This window comes from Osmerus eperlanus, chromosome 3, assembly GCF_963692335.1.
Source record: "Osmerus eperlanus chromosome 3, fOsmEpe2.1, whole genome shotgun sequence".
In the NCBI taxonomy this organism is placed as follows: Eukaryota; Metazoa; Chordata; class Actinopteri; order Osmeriformes; family Osmeridae; genus Osmerus; species Osmerus eperlanus.
The window spans coordinates 4,221,451-4,242,142 of NC_085020.1; the positions used below are offsets into that span (position 1 = coordinate 4,221,451).

General features: G+C 46.3%; 2 protein-coding genes across 5 annotated transcripts; both read left to right on the forward strand.

The window, feature by feature from the left end:
• The first annotated feature begins 596 nt into the window (after positions 1 to 596).
• Positions 597 to 6,124, forward strand: gpa33b (glycoprotein A33 (transmembrane), paralog b). The gene is made up of 7 exons (XM_062456216.1): positions 597 to 742; positions 1,700 to 1,872; positions 2,240 to 2,453; positions 3,129 to 3,293; positions 3,497 to 3,613; positions 3,774 to 3,897; positions 4,160 to 6,124. The coding sequence occupies exons 1-7, from the start codon at positions 697 to 699 to the stop codon at positions 4,818 to 4,820; spliced, it is 1,500 nt and encodes a 499-aa protein (XP_062312200.1). The 5' UTR covers positions 597 to 696; the 3' UTR covers positions 4,821 to 6,124.
• Positions 6,125 to 6,399: 275 nt separating this feature from the next.
• ildr2 (immunoglobulin-like domain containing receptor 2) lies at positions 6,400 to 20,182 on the forward strand. Of its 4 annotated transcripts, none has more exons than XM_062456622.1 (10): positions 6,400 to 6,560; positions 9,202 to 9,531; positions 10,668 to 10,787; positions 13,955 to 14,017; positions 14,712 to 14,858; positions 14,985 to 15,149; positions 15,554 to 15,667; positions 17,370 to 17,571; positions 17,906 to 18,785; positions 18,912 to 20,182. In XM_062456622.1, exons 1-10 carry the CDS (start codon positions 6,524 to 6,526, stop codon positions 19,041 to 19,043), a joined length of 2,190 nt encoding a protein of 729 aa, XP_062312606.1. In that variant the 5' UTR covers positions 6,400 to 6,523; the 3' UTR covers positions 19,044 to 20,182. The 4 variants fall into 4 exon arrangements, with proteins under 4 accessions (XP_062312606.1, XP_062312608.1, XP_062312607.1 ...); XM_062456624.1 differs by having other exon boundaries at positions 19,450 to 20,182; XM_062456623.1 differs by lacking the exon at positions 13,955 to 14,017.
• The last annotated feature ends 510 nt before the right edge of the window (positions 20,183 to 20,692 follow it).

A 20,692-nucleotide genomic window follows, 5' to 3' on the forward strand; every position in this document is an offset into this window, starting at 1 on the left:
TCATTTGCACCAATATTATTTTGTTTCATATTATTTACTTTGGTTACTGTGAGGACCGTTGATTAGCCTATTAACTTTTGTTGTGATACTTTTGTTATAGCTTAAACTGTAATATTCCTACAGAAACAGCTGGTAATGTAGGCTACTTTGATTCAATTTAGTTAGAAACGTCTAACATAATGTGCATCTAGTCAAGTCCCGTACTGTTGAAAACTAACTTAAAGCATCCTTATTAGTCCAGCACTGCCATCTATAGGAGAATTAAATATACAAATCATTGTAGATCAAAAGGCTTAGACTACTTTGAAGATGAAACATCATTTAGTTGAATAGCCCATTTTCTACTATTACTACTATAATAGTAACTGATACTATAGAGTATCAGTTCAGATAACAGTAGTATGTTTGAATCATAAGTTGAAATAACAGTTTGAAACCTTTTAATTATAGGCTATTTGAAAAATGCTAGGAAGCAGTTCTAGAAAAGGCGGGCTTCGTCAGTGGTGTACGTACATTTAATTGGCCAATGTGATGGCCTTTGGTCCATTGGCTTTCCCTTATCACCTGGTGAGTACACCTGGCCGTTTCGTTTTTTCGAAGGTGTGGCAGTGTGTAGTAAGCTACCTGGTCAGGTGCGCTTTCAGCATCACGCTTGAAGATTCGACTAAGAGCAGCTATAAACATTTTTGGTGAACAATGAAGAAAGGGAAGTTAACTGTCAGAATATTTTTTATACTGACAGGTGAGTTTATACAAAATTGTTATGTTCAAAATGTTAAGTAAACAAAACGGTGCCTTTATGGTAGTCTTGAAGTCACTGGCAGGTATAAGATGTGGATAGACTGACTGTAGGCTATTGCAGCTGTGATTGTCAATCCATATGTTGTAGACATTGATGGACTAGTTTCAATAGCCTGGCTAAACATTAACAGTTAACCTACTGCCCTACCCTTTTTTCCTTGAACAAGGAAATAAAACCTTGATAGCGTGATAATAGTTCTGTACTGAAATAATCGTTTTTCTTTTGTGTGTAAATGTGTAGGCCTATCTCTTGTCTTGTTCAATTTCCTTTTAATGTCAGATTTGACATTGTCTGACATGTTGTAGCCTACACCCTTCTGGAGTGGTGAGGGTGATCAGGTCTCTTGAAAAATAGATTTATCTCTTTTAAGAACAAAATATAAATAAGAAAAACCTGTATAAATAACAGTTAGAATAAAATTTTTAAAAAATATATATATATGTATATTATTTTCCCCAAAAACTCCAGTTGGCTTCCAATGCTCGGTTGCATGTTAGTTAATTGGATGCCCGTTGAGTTGAGAGAGTTGACAGTGAAAGACAGGTATTTGTTTGTTCAAATATGTTTGTGTAGGCCTAGTTTAAAACTACTTTTACTAATCTTTGAAATTAAATGCATGTAGCCTACAATATGTACTGTCAGAGAATTGTACAATTCTACAGTATACATCATGTCTTCCAGTAATACCAGTGGATATGAATATAAATCAACAATATAATATCAAAGAGACTGGTGGAATACTTAAATGTCAATTTACAATGACAATTGGTGCTTAAATAAAACATAAGCGAGCCCTTGCTTACTTTCTGTGACACAATATGTGCTTACTGTAGTACTTCAACATTAACGATTAACTGACATACTTACCCATCCCTATGGAACCTCCCTCTGTTTCAGTGTTGTCCAGTACCTCTGGCCTTCAGGTTTCATTCCCTAAGGCCGAGTATGAGGTCGCCAGGGGCGATGATGTCACCCTCACATGCACATTCCAGCCTGCCAGTCCACTGGACAGCACACAGCTGGTCATCATAACATGGACTGCAGAGGCCGACAACCCTGCTGACCCTAAGGTCAGGCACAATCATTTCCTAGATCTGATCTTGTGTTGACAATTATGATTTGGATGTGTATTGCGATGATGATTGACTTGATGATTGAACAACTTGATGATTGATAGTGACAGTACTACACTGCAACGGGGAAAACAGCCAGACTTTGTCACAATCAGATCAATGGCTAATTGTCTAATGCCTCTGTGCTCTTGAACGATGTAAACACAAGCTTAAATAGCTACTTCTTTATAATGCTATGTCTTTTGGACTAGAAAAATAGATTTTATACATGTCATGCCTGCCATGTCTTGTTGCAGTTCTTGTTTCCTTCTGCTGGAAGGTTAGTTGAGAGTTGGCACATGTACACATTTGAGTATTTTTACAGGTCACTGTCGCAACTTTCTACTCAAATACTGCACTGGACGTAAGTCCCTCTTATGAGGGTAGGGCGACCGTTACCGTGGATTTGGCCAAGAAGGAGAGCGCCCTGACTCTCAACAGGGTGACCCTGCAGGACAACAGAGAGTTTCAGTGCAGGGTCCAGATCCCCAGGGATGATGAAGGGAAGCTGGCTGCCATCACCTCTGTGCTTGTCCTGGGTGAGGAGATTAAGATCAATCAATAATCAGTCTATCAATCACATACGTAGCTACGGGATTTTAAAGGTGTAGGCAAAGCACACAACACAGATCCAAGATTAGCAAACAAAAGACACAACCATGAAATACTGTCAAATGAACACATTGGAATGTGGCGCTATGGTTACACTTGTATTATTGTTTTTATTGATTTTATGTAAAGCACCTTGAGCTACAATTCGTGTATGAAATGTGCTATATAAATAAAGTCTTACTTACTTACTTATGGAAGTGACACCGGGTACAGCACACAGCCAGTCATCATAGGGCTAGGCTGGAAAGTGTGTATATTATTTGCCATTTTTTCTTCTTATTTTCATTATCGTATGTCTTGAATCTGTCCTTAACTTATCTCCTCCACCGTGGAACGGTACAATGAGTTATCTTGTCTTTACTGCCCCTTACTGGACAAATGTTGAATGTTTATTCTCTGAGAAGATGTCTGCTGCCTCTGTTTTCAATGTGCAGTATAGACAAATTAAACTATATATTTTCTGATTAGTTTTGGTCTTTTGAGAGGAGAGTACTGTGAGGGTTGTATGTCAAGCAGGGACAACTGGGCTCCCAGTATCCACTGGTGTCTGACTTGTGCTGTGTGCCACCCCTCCCCCCTCCCTCCCTCCCCCCTCCCTCCAGTGGCTCCCTCTGTGCCCATCGTCAAGATGCAAGGCACAGCAGAGTACTGGAATAACATCAGTCTGACCTGCGTCTCAGAGGAGGGCTCGCCCTCTCCTGTGTACACCTGGAAGACCTACGATGTCAAGAACATCGACAGACTATTCCCTCCAAGGACAACGGAGAGTATGTGTGTGTGTGTGTGTGTGTGTGTGTGTGTGAGAGGGAAGGAGGGAGGGTCAGTCTGTCTGGGTTTTAGTCTGAACAAAAAGTTTAACTAGTTTACTACATTTATGATTCCATGCAATGTCTGATTTGTGTTGGTGGTGTCAGATATTCTGTATTATTGGATAGGAAGCATGCAGCTAAACCTGATTGGTCTGTTCCAGAGAATGGAGTTCTGTCTCTCTTCAATATCTCAATGGACACCTCTGGATTCTACATCTGCACGGCGACCAATAAGATCCGGGCGGCCAGCTCCAACTTCACTTTAACCGTCCTGCCTCGTGAGTACTCCACCAGTCAGAACCTCTTTAAGACGTGGGAGGAGAAAGGGGCCATGTTTGGCAGGACTCGTACATTTTCTGCGGCGACATATTGGTGTTGTTTTTTTGTTTTCCTCCTCCACTCACACGGTTCCTTCCTCTTTTTCCTTGTCCTCTGTAGCGTCTATGAATATCGGCTCCACAGCGGGCATCGTTGGGGGCGTCCTGGCTGGGGTCCTGGTGCTGGGCCTGGTCTTCTACTGCATCTACAAGAGGAAGAACAAACAGAAGGAGAATGTTGAAAAGTGAGACTTTAGGACCTTTTCACTCATTCCTGTGTGTCTGTGTGTGTGTCTGTGTGTGTGTGTGGTGGAATAGAGGTCAGCGGACCAAGTGTGGCACCTTCAGTCTGATTCAGCTGCTGCATGATTGGTGATGACGGTGTTGACGGTGTGGCCTGAAAGAGTATCAAACCTTCCAAATATCCTTCCTTTGCTTTGTGTCGCCTGTGTGTGTTCATCATAATGTGTCTGCCATCAGTGCATCACGGTGCTTCCTCGTTCTCAGGGCCCCTGAGGCTGTGGCGTTACATGACCAGCCCACCATGGCAGTTGGGCAGTACCAGGACGGCCTGCCAGATGAGGTCAAGCCGAACGTGGAGCATGTCGGCCGTTATGTCGAGGAGAGAGGGGAGAGAGACGTGGACCTCAGCCTGCAGACTAACGCCACCAGAATTAAATTAATTGATGAGGCTGATGAGGATGATGAGCATGGTAGTAATGTTGGGCGTAAAGATGAGCACCGTCGTGATCTCTATGGCGGCAGTCGCGATCGCCTAGACGATCAACGCGAGCGTCACGGCGGTAGCCGCGATCGCCTAGACGACCGCAAAGGTGGCAGCCGGGATCGCCTTGACCAAAGTGATCGCTACAGTGAGAGCCGTGGGTACAGCGGAAGTCGTGATCGTCTGGACGACAATCGTCGGAATGGTAGCCGTGATCGCCTCGACGACCAAAGTGATCGTTACAGTGAGAGCCGTGGTCGCAGTGGCAGCCGTGATCACCTTGACAACGGTCGCCGATATGGTGGTAGCCGTGATCGCCTTGATGACCAAAGTGATCGCTACAGTGAGAGTCGTGGTCATGGTGGCAGCCGCGATCGCTTAGACGACGCTGGTCGTCGCTACGGCGGCAGCCGTGATCGTCTTGGCGATCCCCGTGCTGTGTGATGGCCTATGCAACAGATAGACCTAGTCAGGGTTGTTGTTAGACATAAATCCCTACTGGGGAACAGGCCCCTATTCATATCCCTTGTTTTCTTCCAAGCTTGCTGCACAAGGCACTACTAGGCTATAGAAACTCCCTTTGCTTAACCCACTATACAACAGTTCAGGGACGCAAGTTTGATATCAGCTTTGGCAGGGACATCAATAGTTAATGCGAGTTAGTTTTTTTCACATTCATTTGAGCGCAAATACAGTTTTGAGCTTCATGTTAGGCTTTATTGTTTTTATGTTGTAGTCAAAATAAGATGATCGGTAGGCCCATCATGTAGAAACTTTCTTTAGTTTTGTAATGTTTTCTTAGCCTACCTCAATTCTGACTTGTGTGCAGAGTCCGACACCTGGACTTCTGTGTGCGTGCTGCAGTGGCTATTTGGCAAGCTCAGAAGAGCACGCTGACGTGGAATTCTGCGGGCATCAGTTTGTGTTTTCAGTTTAACTGTTTTGATTTTACAGGCGTCGATTGGGATACTGCGTTCGAAATTTCCCGGGACTATCAATCTAAATGAATGCACTGACTATAATAAAGTAAATTGTTAAAACTCAAACTTTAGATTTCACTGGGGCACAGCAGATTTATACTGGGGCACGTGCCCCAGTAAAAAGGGTCTGACGACGCCCCTGGACCCAGTCTACATGATGTGCCATTAGGCCTATTGCTGATACTGCAACATTTATATTCTTACTTAAGAACTAGATTGTTTATTGGCTGGATTCAAGTCAACACCTTTTTTTCCATTCAAGCATCAAAAAGGTCTGCAATGTACATAGTCTATGTTTGAGCAATTTTAGAGAACTACGTTTAAATCAGTTTATTGTCCACAATGGTAGACCTGTCAAGTGTGTTTAGGCCTACCGACAAGGTTCTATTTTATAAGGTTCAGACTTGAAATATTATCCATCTATGTGGAGTCATGCGATAATTTTAGGGAGATTATAATTTTTGGTTTTGTGGTCCTTCTTAAATTTCAATAAGATTATTGATACACAAGATTATTAGCACATCTACATCAATTAACTTTTTTTCTGTGATTTATAATGATTAGCCTATTGGCATACTCTGTGAATGATCAATAACATTAGTAATTTGTTTGTAAAATGCACTTGTTTTGAATAAATATTGCCTATACCATTGTAAAATGTAAATAGGCTAATCAAAATGGTGCCTGCAAGTGACTAAGGCTACTTAGTTGTTCTATTTTGTCTGTGCTCTGAAAAATTCCTTAAACCCTGGTCTGACCTAAATGTATTAATAATCTAATTGTTCACCCACTGCACACAAGGACATTCTACTTCATTGCATAGGTGAAACATAAATGAACAGTATTAGAAATTTACCCCCTAAAAAAGAGGGGTTAAAACTTTATTTACCACTTTTACAAACGTGTAAATAATGACAATACCACTTTGAAATGCCAATCAAAACAGAAGGATAATTTTATTTTTGAAACATTTAATATTTAGATTGTGTTCTTCTCCCACCCACCATCGAGATGGTACGCTCCCGTCAGTCTCGGATTGACACTTCCCCTCTATCCCGTTTATTCTCGAGCGCAGCCGACCAAAGAATGAGTAGAGCAACGGGAAAAGCGTAATCATGTGGATTAATTACCGCTAACCTAAGTAAAAACTGCTTTTTGAAATTGAAAATGGACATAGATCGGCGGATTCTCTTTCTCATAGTTGGTGAGTTCTGTTCTCAATTTGTTGATTTGTCTTGGAAAGCTGTGGTCGTGCAACAGGTTGATCATTCTGTCTGTTGTGAAGCTCTTTGCGCTGGGCTTCATTACACTCGCTACATGCCTCTTTATCCAAACTGTCTGTAAATGCTTGTGTGGGAAGTTAGCCAATCTGAAGTTCCCATATTTATAGTTCATTTTCTCCTATGTTTTTTTCCCAGTAGAGTGCTGTGGTTGGCCAAGGTATTGTAATAGTACCGTTATTGCCCAAGGCGTTTGTTGCGCTTGCTCCATTGTAAGAACAAGTCGCCTGTATGTAAATGCAAGATGTTAGAAGTGAGATGACAGCCTACTAACTAATCAGTAACATATGCGTCAGTATTAGGATATACCTGTTATATAATATAATTCAAATCGTATTACACTGTTTAAAGAGTTTGAATTTTCTTAGTATAGTGGTCTGTGTGAGGACCCGTGACCAGGGAAATGTGTCACTTCAGAGAGGAAGGGAATGATGGCTGTCAGGAAACGGGAAGCGCCGGGGCCAATGTGAAGACATTTCTGGTTAAAATGTAACTGTTGACTCAAACCGGAGTTTGAGGTGAATTATCTTAGTGACTTTATTGTCTGTTACTAGAGTCTGTGTTTGAGATGATTGAGCATACAGTGGAATGTATTTAGTGTGATCTGGTGCTTGTAACTATGGACAGGCCACAAGATGTACTGTTCTTGTGATATATATAGGCTATATATATGCTGGTATATCAGAGGCACCTGCCGTTAAGGGCCTATGACCAGACAACTGCATCTGCCTGGGCTCTTTCTGAGGAAAGTCCCATGTTGCTATGGCTGTCCCAGTCTGTACATCCACTCTGTTCCTCTCACCTTAAGACTCCGGCAACGGTCCCGTTCAAATCTCTCCCAGCTAATTGGCTGTTCACACCCAGCTGGACTCGACGAGTAAAACTCATTGGTTGAGGGACTCTCCCCCCCCCCCCCCCCTCTCTGTTCTTCACATGGGACGGGTGTCGGGGGGGATTTAGGCTGAAGCTTAAAAATGGGCCGAGCCATGAAGATGAAGACAAAGGGACGACCAGGGCTACCGTGGGAGGAATGTATGGACAGATTCGACACAGAGACTCCCCCCCCCTCCTCCTCCTCCTCCCTCCTCGACTATCTCTCCCCTCCTCCGTCTCTCTACCACTCGCACACACATTCATCTGACCTTTACAACCAAAACAATCTTCCAAGTTAGTGTGACCTCTTTCCAGTACAATGCATTCAGTTTCCCCCCTCTTGAGAAGGAAGACTCGCAGACTTTCAGAACTGCGATAAAGAAGGAGAGGGTGGAATGTTTACTTTGGTAGATACCACTGTAACTTGTACCCCCGTGAGCGCTCTGAAGACAACTCGAATAGCTGTAACAGATATCGAGTTATCACAAAAAGGTATAAGATAAAGAAAATATACCAGGATAGGCAGCCATTTTAGAAGTCTTAGATATACATTCTATAAGCGTGTGTGTTTGTCCAGCCGCTCCTGAGGAGAGGGCTGGTGGGCCGGGCTTTGTTTTGATTTCCTGTCTGCTGGTAACTGTTTAGAGAGTTCCTGCTGCCCCACCCAGAGTCAGACTTAACAGGCCTGAGGAAGAGAGGCAGGAGAGAGCCGGGAGGATTGAGAAAGACTGGGAGCTGGAGAGACCAGGGAGAAAAGAGTGTAGACAGAGGAGAGAGGCTCCACTGTAGAGAGAGACAGGAGAGAGCTGGGATGACTGGAGGCAGAGAGAGGGGGAAGAGAGAGAAAAGAGGCAGGGGAGAAGGGAGACAGAGGAAAGAGGAAAGAGACTGTACAGGCCTCTACCCCTTACCTCTCTCTCTCTCTGATGAAAACTCCCCACCTCTTTCTCTCTCTCTTCATAGCCCATCCCACCCAGCCCCCACACACCGTGGAATTTGACCTCTGTGACCCCGGTACAGAGAGAGAGGAGCCCCCCCCCATCCCTGCCCCTATGTCTTTCTCAAGTCCCCTGTTTTATATTGTGCAAGTCACCCTGGGAGCCCGCTAATCTCCCACCCCTGAGTCATGATGAACACATACACACATAAACACTAGTTGGGGATCCAGCTGTTTTTAGGCGTTGGTGATTCACTGTCTTAAGCTGCTACCTTTTTGTCTTATTCTCTCTCTCTCTCTCTCTCTCTCTCTCTCTCTCTACTACTGTATGTCTTCTTCTATGTCTCTCTCTCCTTTTTTCTTACTCATATACTTTTTCTCCTATTCTTTCTCTATTATTCTCAGTCTTGCGTATTTTCAATCACTCTTTCTATCTCTCCTTCCTTCCTTTCTATCTGATGTGATGCTGATAGGGGGGACAGGGGGTTGAAAAGCAAACAAACAAAGCCTGTTCTTTCAGTGACTGTATGGAAGGGCATGTCTAGCTGGATGTGACACTGTAGTGAATGAGTGACCTGCCTAATAATTGAGTGAGTTCAACTGTCCAAACTAATCGCCCCAATTTACATGTCTCTCTGTTTTTTCAGAGATGTGGAGCCTGAATATGAACATGTGTGTTTTTGTGTGTGTGTGTTCCTACATGTGTGTGTGTTCCTACATGTGTGTGTGTGTTCCTACGTGTGTGTGTGTGCCAGTGTGCGTGTGTCAGGGGGTGCAGGTGACCGTCCGCGAGGACAAGCGCTACGCCATGCTCTTCCAGTCGGTGGTCCTCCAGTGCCAGTTCCAGACCCCCTCCACCCAGACCCCCGTGGTCCAGTGGTGGTACAAGTCCTACTGCCGCGACCGCACCAAGGACGCCTTCACCTTGCCAGAGAGCCTGGGGGTCCAGGGCTCTGACCTGGGCCTCGTGTCCCACCTGGAGTGCTCCGACAGCGGCCGCACCGTCAGGATCGTGGCCTCCGGCCAGGGAGCCTCCATGACCCTAGCCGAGTACTACAAGGGCAGAGACATCGCCATCATCAACAGTACGATGCCACTCTCACTGTTGTGTTTTAGTCTGATATGGTTGGCTGAGTGGTTAGGGAATTGGGCTAGTAATCAGAAGGTTGCTGGTTCGATTCCCGGCCGTGCAAAATTATGTTTGTGTCCTTGGGCAAGGCACTTCACCCTACTTGCCTCGGGGGAATGTCCCTGTACTTATTGTAAGTCGCTCTGGATAGGAGCGTTTGCTAAATGACTAAATTTAATGGGATTTGAGACCGTTAAGATTGTTGCTGAACGTTAGGCCAAGAGAGAGAGGGAGAGAGAGAGGGAGAGAGAGAGGGGGGGAGAGAGAGAGGGGGGGAGAGAGAGGGGGGGGGAGAGAGAGAGAGAGAGAGAGAGAGAGAGAGAGAGAGAGAGAGAGAGAGAGAGAGGGAGAGAGAGAGGGAGAGAGAGAGGGGGGGGAGAGATAGAGAGAGAGATAGAGAGATAGAGAGAGAGAGAGAGAGAGAGAGAGAGGGAGAGAGAGAGAGGGGGGAGAGATAGAGAGAGAGAGAGAGAGAGAGAGAGAGAGAGGGGGGGAGAGAGAGAGAGAGAGAGAGAGAGAGAGAGAGAGAGAGAGAGAGAGAGAGAGAGAGAGAGAGAGAGAGAGAGAGGGAGGGAGGGAGAGAGAGAGAGAGAGTTCTACAGTATCATGCCCAGTGTGGGGGGGGACTAGAGAAAAAGAGAGCGAGAAAAGGAACGAGAGACTGAGTGATTCATCTCCCTGCTAGCAGGAAACAGAGCAGATTGGGCCGCTGTTTTCCTGTCCTTTAAATAGTCCTCTTTTTCCTCGTCTCTTCACAATAGAGTGGGCCCAACCTATGCACGCACACTAGTATCAACAATCTTGCACCATTCACAATACTTATGCCATTCACTCCCAATGGACTCAAGGCTCACAGTCAACACACCCCTTATCAAGTCCCAGCACCCCTTATCCCAGCACCCAGCCCGTTCTTTCCCCACGGTCAACACACCACCCTCCCTCTCTGTGTCCTAATCACCCAACACCCTCAGTCTGCTATGAGCCATTGTTAAATGCAAAGATGTACGCGGGTAGGGATGACATCAGTGGGCGACCTAACCTTTGACCTTTCGCCTCTGAACCGTGACCCTTGTCTTGGGTTTCCTGTTCCAGAGGCTGACCTGCGTATCGGCGAGTTGCAGTGGGGGGACAGCGGCGTGTACTCCTGTCACGTGGTCATCGCTGACGACCTGGAGGGGAAGAACGAGGCTCATGTAGAGTTACTGGTGTTAGGTGAGTGGTTGGCAAACCCTGTCTCACCTGTCTAGTTACCCAACCCACTACAAACTGAACTGGTCAGTTGCCACTCCAGTAATCTCCTGGTAACCTGTGTGTTTGTGACGTGTTTTTTACGCGTTTACGTACGTGTGTGTGGGTGTGGGTGAGAATCAGAGCCACCGAGCTACTTGTTTGATTGTGTGTGTGTATATTTGGAGGTTTGTTTGTGTCTGTTGAGATTGTTTTTGTTTCAATGTTTTGGAACATGCCCCCTTTTAAAGGCTCTCTGCATACCAGAGTGTCCTTACAAGTGCTGCCATGGAGATGCAGACAAGCTTCTGCCTCGGTTCCCTAACTCTGATCCCCTGTGAGGGGGCCCATTGTTGGGCTAAGCTTAGCCCCTAGCCAGCGTACATAACCTCAGGATTCGTGTACATAAACTTCATAGGAGTTCACAACCTCTGATAGATGTTATTGTAGTCCATATAATACAATGGACTACAACTCCGAACAGCCACTCCTGATTAAACTCGGTCAGAAGGAAAGGAGGAGGGTGGGAGAGAAGAGTGGAGAGTGAAAGAGGGAGAAAGCTGTGACAGAAGAGGGGAGAGAGATGTGGTGGAAACTGACAAAGGAGGAGAGAGAGGGAAAGGAGAACAGGTGATTCTGAACTGAACTGATTCTGAGGTGTGAAGAGTGTTCACACTCTTCAGTGTTCACTAGTGTTACCTAGTTACTGCGCTTGTGAACGCACACCTCAGCAAGCGCACAATCATTGTCGGCCATTTACTCCTTAGTGTGTGTCTTGTAACTGTGGTTCTGTAATCCTGAGGGCTTATATCTTTCAGTAATTCAATGTCATTCTGTAAACTGACTGAAAGCAGCTCAGCAGAGGCAGGGGAGAGAGTCAGGGAGAGAGGCAGAGGCAGGGTACAGAAGAGGAGACATGCACATATGGTTTGGTTGGCATCTAGAGCCACTCAGCAAATATGACTTCTTCAGTCTTCAATCTATTTCCCCTCTCTGCTCTCTCCTCTCTCTGCTCTCTCTCTCTGCTCTCTCTCTCTCTCTCTCTCTCTCTCTCTCTCTCTCTCTCTCTCTCTCTCTCTCTCTCTCTCTCTCTCTCTCTCTCTCTCTCTCTCTCTCTCTCTGCTCTCTCTCTCTGCTCTCTCTCTCTCTCTCTCTCTCTCATTCCTCTCTCTGCTCTCTCTCTCCTCTCAATCTGTCCTCATGTGACTAATAAGGGCTGGGGATTGAATTGCAAGTCTCGTAAACTAATGATGATGAACATTTTAATAATATTTCTGAGCTCTCCCCGTCTGTCCATTCTCTCTCTCCACCCTCCCTTCTCTCCATCTCCACACAGCCCTCCACCCCTCCTCCTCTCACCTTCACATTTTCCTTTTACGTTCTCACACTTTTCCCTCCTTGCCCTCACCCTCACACGACTGCTGCCTCTTCAGACTCTAATTTTTCTTTCTCTTTTTCTCTCCCCATCATTGTACACCCTTCCTTCCTCCCTCCATCCCTCCTCCTCCTGTTCTTTTCCTTCTCTCAGGAAGGCCTACCTCCTCGCTCTCTCAGGTTACTTAGCTTCATGGTATTTAGATGACTGAGTGGTGCAGGGTGAGTGTGTGTGTGTGTGTGTGTGTGTGAGAGAGAGAGTGTGTGAGTATGTGAGTGTGTGAGTAAGTGAGTGAGTGAGTGAGTGAGACAGTGCACATTCTGTTGTGTGCGTGTGTGTGTGTGTGTGAGTGTGTGTGTGTGTGTGAGTGAGTGAGTAAGTGAGACATAGTGCACATTCTGCTGTGTGTGTGTCAGTGCTTTTATCAGAAGAAAATGCCGTTCTACGTCTCCCTTCTCCATGGCAACTGCCTAGTCACCACGGCAGCCTGGAGACAGGCTAGCTGTGGGAGAGCAGGTCTGTCTGTTCACACAGTCCAGACAGCCGGCTCAGACGGCATAAGGCCAGAGAGACCCATCACTGATACTCACATACTGTACACTCACATATACATATATTTACATATATCATATATCTTTATAGATATACAGTATACTCATATAGTTGGCATCACCCTGTACACAAGTTCAAGTTGCCTATTAGGACATGATGAATCACTGAAATCTGTTCATCTCTTTCTCGTGTTGTGTTTGGACTGTACTCATTTCTCTCTTTTGACTATTCCTACTATCTCACTCTCTCTTTCGCCCTGTCCCTATTGCTGCTCATACAAACAAAGCAGCCATTGTTACCATGGCAATAGTATTTGGCCTGACCCGCTTTCTATGATGATGGCAAATGGCCGTGCCAGAATTCTCTAGTTCGGTATCTGTCCTAATTATCCTTTCTCTCCTTCTCCCTTTTCCTCTTTCCCTCTTTCCTCTTTCCTTCTTTAATATTTCCCTCTTTCCTCTTCCCTCTTTTCCTCTTTCCTTCTTTAATCTTTCCCTCTTTCCTCCTTCCCTCTTTCCCTCTCTCCCTCTTTCCCACACTCTCTGCCCCCTCTCCCCCTCCTCAACTTTGGGACTGTCTGAAAGCTCTCCACAGTAGCATACTGTATGTCTCACACTAGGACTTTTGGCACCAGACAACTCAGTCTAGGGCCTTAATTGGATTCAGTTACCCTTCATGTGTTACCCTTCTGTTGCATGTGTAGGGTTGTGAGTGTGTTGCATGAAGTCAGTGTGTGCGAAGCGTGTTTGCGTGCATGTACTCTGACTTCCCAGAATGCAGCACAACCGGGCCCCTTGGCTAAAATTAGGTTCAGAGAGGCAGTTTGGCCCGAGAACCCCTGAACCTCAACCATTTATGGCTGTGTTGGATGGTGTTTATGTGTATTGAGATTGTCTGGCAAGTGCTTTAGCAAGAACTATCAATCTCATATCTCTTATTGCTGACTTCAGATTTCTCTCATTCCAGTTCTTTCAGGTTTGGGTTATGTCACAAATGTAATTTGATTCTATGGCCATAGAGAATGCTAAGCTAATGAAATTTCCACCTGGATCATTGATTGATTAATCAGCCAACCAATCAACCTCAGCTAGTAACTTTATCTTACCCCTGACTGGCTGATTATCCTCATCTTTGACCTCTTGCCCCCTGCTTCCTGCCTGTCTGCCCAGCCCTCACCTCTGCTCTCTGTCTCTCTCTCTCTCCCTGTCTCTCTCTCTCTCTGCAGGTAGCCCAGGTAAAGGTGGGCTGGACGATCTCCTGCCTGGCTTTGATGTGGAGATCATGCCAGGTATGCCTACCTCCTTTCCTCTTTCCCACCTGACATAATTTCCCCTCTCTGACCTCACTTCTTCTGGCCAGGCCTTAATCCCTTCTCTGCTCCTTTCTCACTGTCAAAAAAACACCCCCCAAAAACCTGTTGCTAAGAGACCCAATAATTTGATTTTGAATGTGCTTAATCAATTGTCCCTGCATGTTTATCCATTTAATTCTGTCACTAACCTACAAGTTTTTTTTTCTACCAGATTAAATGCATGTTTCCCAACTTAATACATCTATATATAGAGGGGTCCAATCAGCAGCAATCTACAGTAGTGTAACCAATCGGAAACAACCCTTCCACCTCCTTCCCTCGAGGTTTACATTTCTGGTGTCTTTGGAGTCCACTGTCTGTCTAATGAGCTCCTCTGAGGCTGTGTGGGACAGTGTGTCATCAGTGGTTTGTGTGTTTACATGTTTACGTGTTGGTCCTGTCTAGGCCCACCCTCAGGATGTCTGCTTCAGCTGCTGATGTAAGGGTGGATTAGCCATCTGTGTGTGTGTGTCTGTGTATGTGTGTGTACGTGTGTGTGTGTGGAGGGAGGTGGGGGGGCTGTTGGGGAAGGGTTGAGATCATTTAAGTGGTTGTGGGGCTGCCTGAAGTGGGTGCCATTTGGATACGTAGTCTTTATCTTGTTGTTTTCCTCTGTGTGTTTGTCCTCCAGAGTGGGTGTTTGTGGGATCTGTAGTCCTGGGCAGCATCCTGTTCCTGTTGTTGGCGGGCATCTGTTGGTGCCAGTGCTGCCCTCACTCCTGCTGCTGCTACGTTAGCTGCTGCTGCTGCCCTGACACATGCTGCTGCCCACGCCACCGTTAGTAACGCGCACACACACACACACACACCCTCTGACACACAGCACTGTGGGTAACACACACATTCACACACATCCAGTACTACAGAATCTTTATTGTAATCCATAATGTGTCCGTCCTGTTAGTCTATGAAGCCGGGAAGATGGCCAAGAGTATCCAGCCCCCCCAGATCGCCGTGTACCCCCCCTACTACATCCCTGGGGTACCCAGCATCGTACCCCTCGCCCCCCCGTCCCTGGTCGACCCCAACATGGTGTCAGTCCCCTCATTGGACAACAACCTAGCCGGGGGTAAGTGACATGGCCAGGATGTGGACATGCCACAATGTACTCTGGGAAATGTTGTTTTGTAGAAAACAGAAGACTAGCACTACTCCATTTTGTCTGTGTCAACTAAATATAATCCTATGTCATCCATCATCTTCTGTCAGTAACCTGGGTTACTAGCCTGTGTGTCTCTGTTACTCTCAGTTTAATGTGTCTATTTCTGTGTGTATGAGAGTTCATGTGTCTTGAGTTTATGTTTAAGTATGCAAGGGATTGGTTTTCTTGTCGACAACTCTCACACTGGCTATTCCTGATGTCTTATGTGTCGTGTGTGCATGTCCTTGTGTGCGTGTGTGCCCTTTGGTTGTGTCCGTGTGTCCTCCGTGTGTGTGTGTGTGTCCTCTGTGTGTGTGTGTGTGTGTTCTCAGTGCGCAGTGGCTATCGTCTGCAGCCTGGTCAGGGCAGAGACTCTACGAAGGTTCTGTACTACATAGAGAAGGACCTGGGGCAGGTCCCTTCTGACAGGATGGCTGCTCTCCAATGTAAGCCTGTAGGAGGCACCATAAAACAATCTTTGTGTGTGTGTGTGTGTGTGTGTGTGTGTGTTACACGTGTGTGATTGTACTGTATGTAAAATGTCTTGTCTGTTGGTTAGAGCTTAGATGTTAACCTTCACATTAATCCCCACTCCTAGTGAACCACACAAACATCAACTGTGTATTAACTTCATTTTAACCAGGACCTATGGAAGCAAACCAGTGACAATGTTTTGAATTTTAAAAGGCATTGAATACTTATTGAAATGTAAACACCACCGAATTTGGTGGTTTTTAATTCACCTCTTTAAAATGCAAAAATTCATGGTTCAGAAATGTTATGGATTAAATGAACTGAATTTTAAAATTCAAATAAAAGGCTGCTCAAATTCAAATGGTGAAAATCGAGGCAAATTTTTTTTTAGACAAACAAATTGAGGTGAAAACAGTGGTTCGGCCATAAGACCTCTCCTCAGGGCCCTCTCATCCAGGTGTAGCTGCAGGCAGTCATACATGCAGATCAGTCATCCAATCACAGCCTGGGGATGAGGAGAGAGATCAGTCATCCAATCACAGCCTGGGGTCTGAGGAGAGAGGTCAGTCATCCAATCACAGCCTGGGGTCTGAGGAGAGAGGTCAGTCATCCAATCACAGCCTGGGGTCTGAGGAGAGAGGTCAGTCATCCAATCACAGCCTGGGTCTGAGGAGAGAGGTCAGTCATCCAATCACAGCCTGGGGTCTGAGGAGAGAGGTCAGTCATCCAATCACAGCCTGGGTCTGAGGAGAGAGGTCAGTCATCCAATCACAGCCTGGGGTCTGAGGAGAGAGGTCAGTCATCCAATCACAGCCTGGGTCTGAGGAGAAAGGTCAGGTCAGAGGTAAACAGTCGGAACCTATCCCGGATGTTGCAATAATTTTTTGGATCAGAATTTAACTTTTCGAATTTGAGCATCTTGAATTTCTCAACATGGAATTTTTGGATCAGATTTTTTTACATTAATTCATATATATATATATTTTTTCTATATTAACCCTTGTGTTATCTTCGGGTCATTCTGACCCATCAGTCATTGTGACCCACCGTCGTATTGCGACAGATTTACCGCATACAAAGACAAAGTGAAGCATTTTCTTTTAACCGTTGGGCTGTCTCAGACCCCCCACATTGCAAAGGTTAAAAGAAAATTATTTTAATTTGTTTTTGTATTGGGTAAAATTGGGTAAACACAACGATGGTTCGTTATGAACCTTTGGGTCATGTGACCCGAAGGCAGCACGAGGGTTAAGTATCCAATGCCTTTTCAAATTCTAAACATTGTATCACTGATTTGCTTCCCTAAGGACGCTGATCACATACTAACCAAAATAGAGGTCTAATGGTGGCTTAGATGTTTTCAAGTTGGCCTGTTTCAACATGAGCCAACATGTGCCAAGAGCAACATAAGATGATGCCCATCGGTTAAAGCAATTCATTGCTGTGAAAATAGCCTGCCTATATATATACCCTGCTCAGAGGTCTACTGCATTTAGCAGATGGTGTTGATATTGGTGTTGATATTACGGCCATTATGAGTGTTTTGAGTGACATGTTATCTTAAATGAAAGATCAGACAGTTGATTATGAAACAATTCTAAACTGGTATTTCGAGCTCTGCGGAGCCTGTTGGAAGGCAGTAACAGTCTCCATAGCTACCTGTCGTCCCAGCAGCAAGCAGCCTATCAGAGCTGAGCTCTCTGCATGAGGCCGGGGAGACGGACTTCAGGCAGACCTATCGGACGGTCCAGATGAACGCCCTCCCGCCCATCACCGACCTCGACGACCAGTCCTTGCTCATGGCAGCTCCACCCCTACAGTGTCGCAGGCCTGGCAGGCACCATGGCAACCACACCAATGAGGAGCGGGACAGCAGGTACTTTTGATGAGTTGAGAGAGAGAGAGAGAGGTAGGGCAGAGAAAGAGTGAGAGACAGAGAGTAAGACATAGAGAAAGAGAGAGAGAAAGGGAGGAAGAGTGAGAGAGACGGAGAGAAAGGGACAGAGAGAGTGAGAGACAGAGAGTAAGACAGAAAGAGAGAGAGGAAGAGAGTGAGAGAGAGAGAGTGAAAGACAGTAAGATGAGTAGAAATATAGAGTGGGAGAGAGAGAGAGTACAGCTTGTAGTCTGTCAGCATGAGAGTCTGTGTCTGTTTCACATGCTGCTATGCAGACAGCAGGGGGTGGGTACTGAGTTGCTCCCTGTGCCAGGTGGAACCCTCGCTCCGAGCACCTGCAGAGGAAGACCCTGAGCAGCAGGGGGCGCACCGGCTCCCTGGACGAGCTGGAGGAGTTTGCCCGATCCTACGGGCCCCACGGGCGCCGCGGTGAAACGCACGACCGCGGCTACAACCCCGAGGTCAGAGGGCGTGACCGCTTCCCCCCCTCCTACCCGGACTGCAGCCCCCCGCGGCGTTACCACGACGACCTGGACGACGACTGGCACCGCCGTAGCCCCTCCCCCTTGATGCAGAAGAGGCGGGGCACCTGGGACAGCGACCGGCCCTCCAGACCGACCCACCGCCAAGGTGACCGTGGCGACGGCTACGATGACGGCTTCCTCAACAGCCTATTAGAACGCAAGACGAGGGGCCGGGGCGGGGGGAGGGCGGAGGAGGACAGCGACACGCCTTCCAAGGGGAGTTCCAAGGGAAAGGGCAGCGACTGTTACTATAGCCGGTCGCCTAGCAACAGACCCGAAGAGGAGGACTCCTTGCCTCCGTACTCGGAGCGGGAGTTTGAGAACGGGAGGTACCGCAAGGGCGATCCCAGCGCAGAACGCTACCGCACCATAGACCCGCCTCCCACGGAACGCTACAAGACGGTGGAACCGCCTCCCACGGAACGCTACAAGACGGTGGAACCGCCTCCCACGGAACGCTACAAGACGGTGAAACCGCCTCCCACGGAACGCTACAAGACGGTGGAACCGCCTCCCACGGAACGCTACAAGACGGTGGAACCGAATCCTCCAGAACGTTACCGGACCACCGATCCGGCCGCGAGACCGTTCTCCTACACTCGCCCCGCCCAAGGGAACGCCCACACCCTGCAGGGGGGGAGAGAGGAGCGAGACAGGAACAGGAAACTGGTGAGTTACATTTGAGAGGAGGTGATCAGATGAAAAACCTCTTCACATGCTTTTCTCATGCCCTTGGCTGTTCAATAACCGGTCTTTTGTTATTCGTGTGACTTTGCCAAACTGACTGGTCTTCAGTCAGAACCACATAGGTGTCAGATAAAACAGATCCACTCAGACAATGTGAACCACTACCAAACCATGTCAGGAAAACAGGCCAACACACTGGATGGACCTTTTTCTATGTCATCTTTATCTCATCGTGATTAATTGAGCTTTACCTGTAAATGTGTTCATGTTACTTCATACAGACTGGAAATGATCCATTGGTGCTTTTTTCATTTTTCTACGGATGTCTTATTTTTTACTATTTTATTATTATTGTTTCAGTAAAGGATACAATAAAAATAGCCAATTGTATGTCCATTAATAGAATATTGTGGACATATTTGCCAAGTTAGTAACTCTGCTCATGACAATGCAAAGGGAGCCTTATGACGTTTCCCTGGAACTCATTCCCAGACATCACACTAACAACACAGAGCTGCAAGATTTCTGTGGATCAGCTGCCACGCTGCTTCACTGACAACACCAGGCCTAACTAACAGAGCACCTGTGGCATGATCGCAGGCAAGACTAAGTCTAACGTGTGGCTCTTGGTCTGTCTCCCTAACAGAGCCCTGCACTCAGCAGAGATTCTCTCATAGTGTGACTCAGACAGCGGAGTCCTGAGCCCCCTGGCCCGCCTGTTCTGAACATTACACGCCACTCGTTTACAGCAGCATGCAGCCACCTCGGAAAGACTAACCAGCCTTAACGCAGCAGCCAGGAAAACAGGGCTTTAACATGACACTGCGAGGCCTTGACTGGAGGAAGGAAAATGCCTGGATCAAATAACTAAGGATGCTGAAAATCTAAAGGCCTTGCTGGAATTGAAAATATGTTTTGGGTGAGCGTGTGTGTGATAGTACGAAAATACAGAATATTCATGATCCGTGTATCCATCTGTCCTTACTGGGTTTTGTACTAAGCGGGTGAAGGCTTACCCTGATAAACTCTTACACGGGCTCATCGTTCTCTGATTTGTGATGACGCGTTTTATCTGTTCGTCAATACAAAAAGCACAAAAATGTTGATCCTGCCATATGAGGTTTCTCAGGTTCACTTGATGTGTGAGTGAGTGTATGTTAATGCTGTACCTACTTTACATTGCCTACTGAGCTTGAATTTGTATTGCAGATTGGAATTGCACTGTGTGTAGCTATAGCCACTAGTATTACATTGTCAGGCTCTCTAGGTGACATGATGAGACTATGGTTTGATATTTTGGCATTCAGCCATAGCCAGCATTTGTACTTCACTCATTTGATACGGATGATTTTGATATAAAACACTTACTGCTTGTTTAACACTGTGTGGGTGTGTTTACTCTGACTGATACGAAGTGTACCCTGCATGATACAAAGTGTTTGTTCTTGGCATGGCTAATCAACATACACTGCTACACACACACACAGCACACGCTTATCTACAAACAACTACATCACTTGATCCTGGAGATTCGTAGCGTGTGTTCTCCGTTCCCTCGTTGGACCCTGGGGAGGATCCCTGCAGAGAAGGAAGTGTGACGGGACACGATTCAGAGGCGTAAAAAGATGCCCGCCACAGAGGACAGCAGCGTGAGGAAAACTTCCCAGGATGACATCACAATGCCAGGAAGGAAACAGATGCAATCTGCTAGTCACAGGTGCAGTATCCTTCGATGTGGACTGAAAGGATTTGAAAAGAAAGGGTTGCTTGCATTTTTATAAAAAAAAAGGTCTCAACGACCTTGTTTAGGGGCCAGAGGATCTCAAGACAAGCCAGACAGGCATGTTTTGTGTAAGGGTGAATAAAGCCCGCTTAAGAGTTGAGCTTGA

What these genes read in the sequence shown, in the direction of transcription:
- gpa33b (XM_062456216.1), top strand. Translation starts at nt 697, where the DNA reads ATGAAGAAAGGGAAGTTAACTGTCAGAATATTTTTTATACTGACAG. An exon ending in ACAACCCTGCTGACCCTAAG is followed by an intron (nt 1,873 to 2,239) that starts GTCAGGCACAAT and finishes GTATTTTTACAG; the next exon opens with GTCACTGTCGCAACTTTCTA. An exon ending in CACCTCTGTGCTTGTCCTGG is followed by an intron (nt 2,454 to 3,128) that starts GTGAGGAGATTA and finishes CCCTCCCTCCAG; the next exon opens with TGGCTCCCTCTGTGCCCATC.
- ildr2 (XM_062456622.1), top strand. Translation starts at nt 6,524, where the DNA reads ATGGACATAGATCGGCGGATTCTCTTTCTCATAGTTG. An exon ending in AGACATCGCCATCATCAACA is followed by an intron (nt 9,532 to 10,667) that starts GTACGATGCCAC and finishes TTCCTGTTCCAG; the next exon opens with AGGCTGACCTGCGTATCGGC. An exon ending in GAGACAGGAACAGGAAACTG is followed by an intron (nt 18,786 to 18,911) that starts GTGAGTTACATT and finishes ACTGGTCTTCAG; the next exon opens with TCAGAACCACATAGGTGTCA.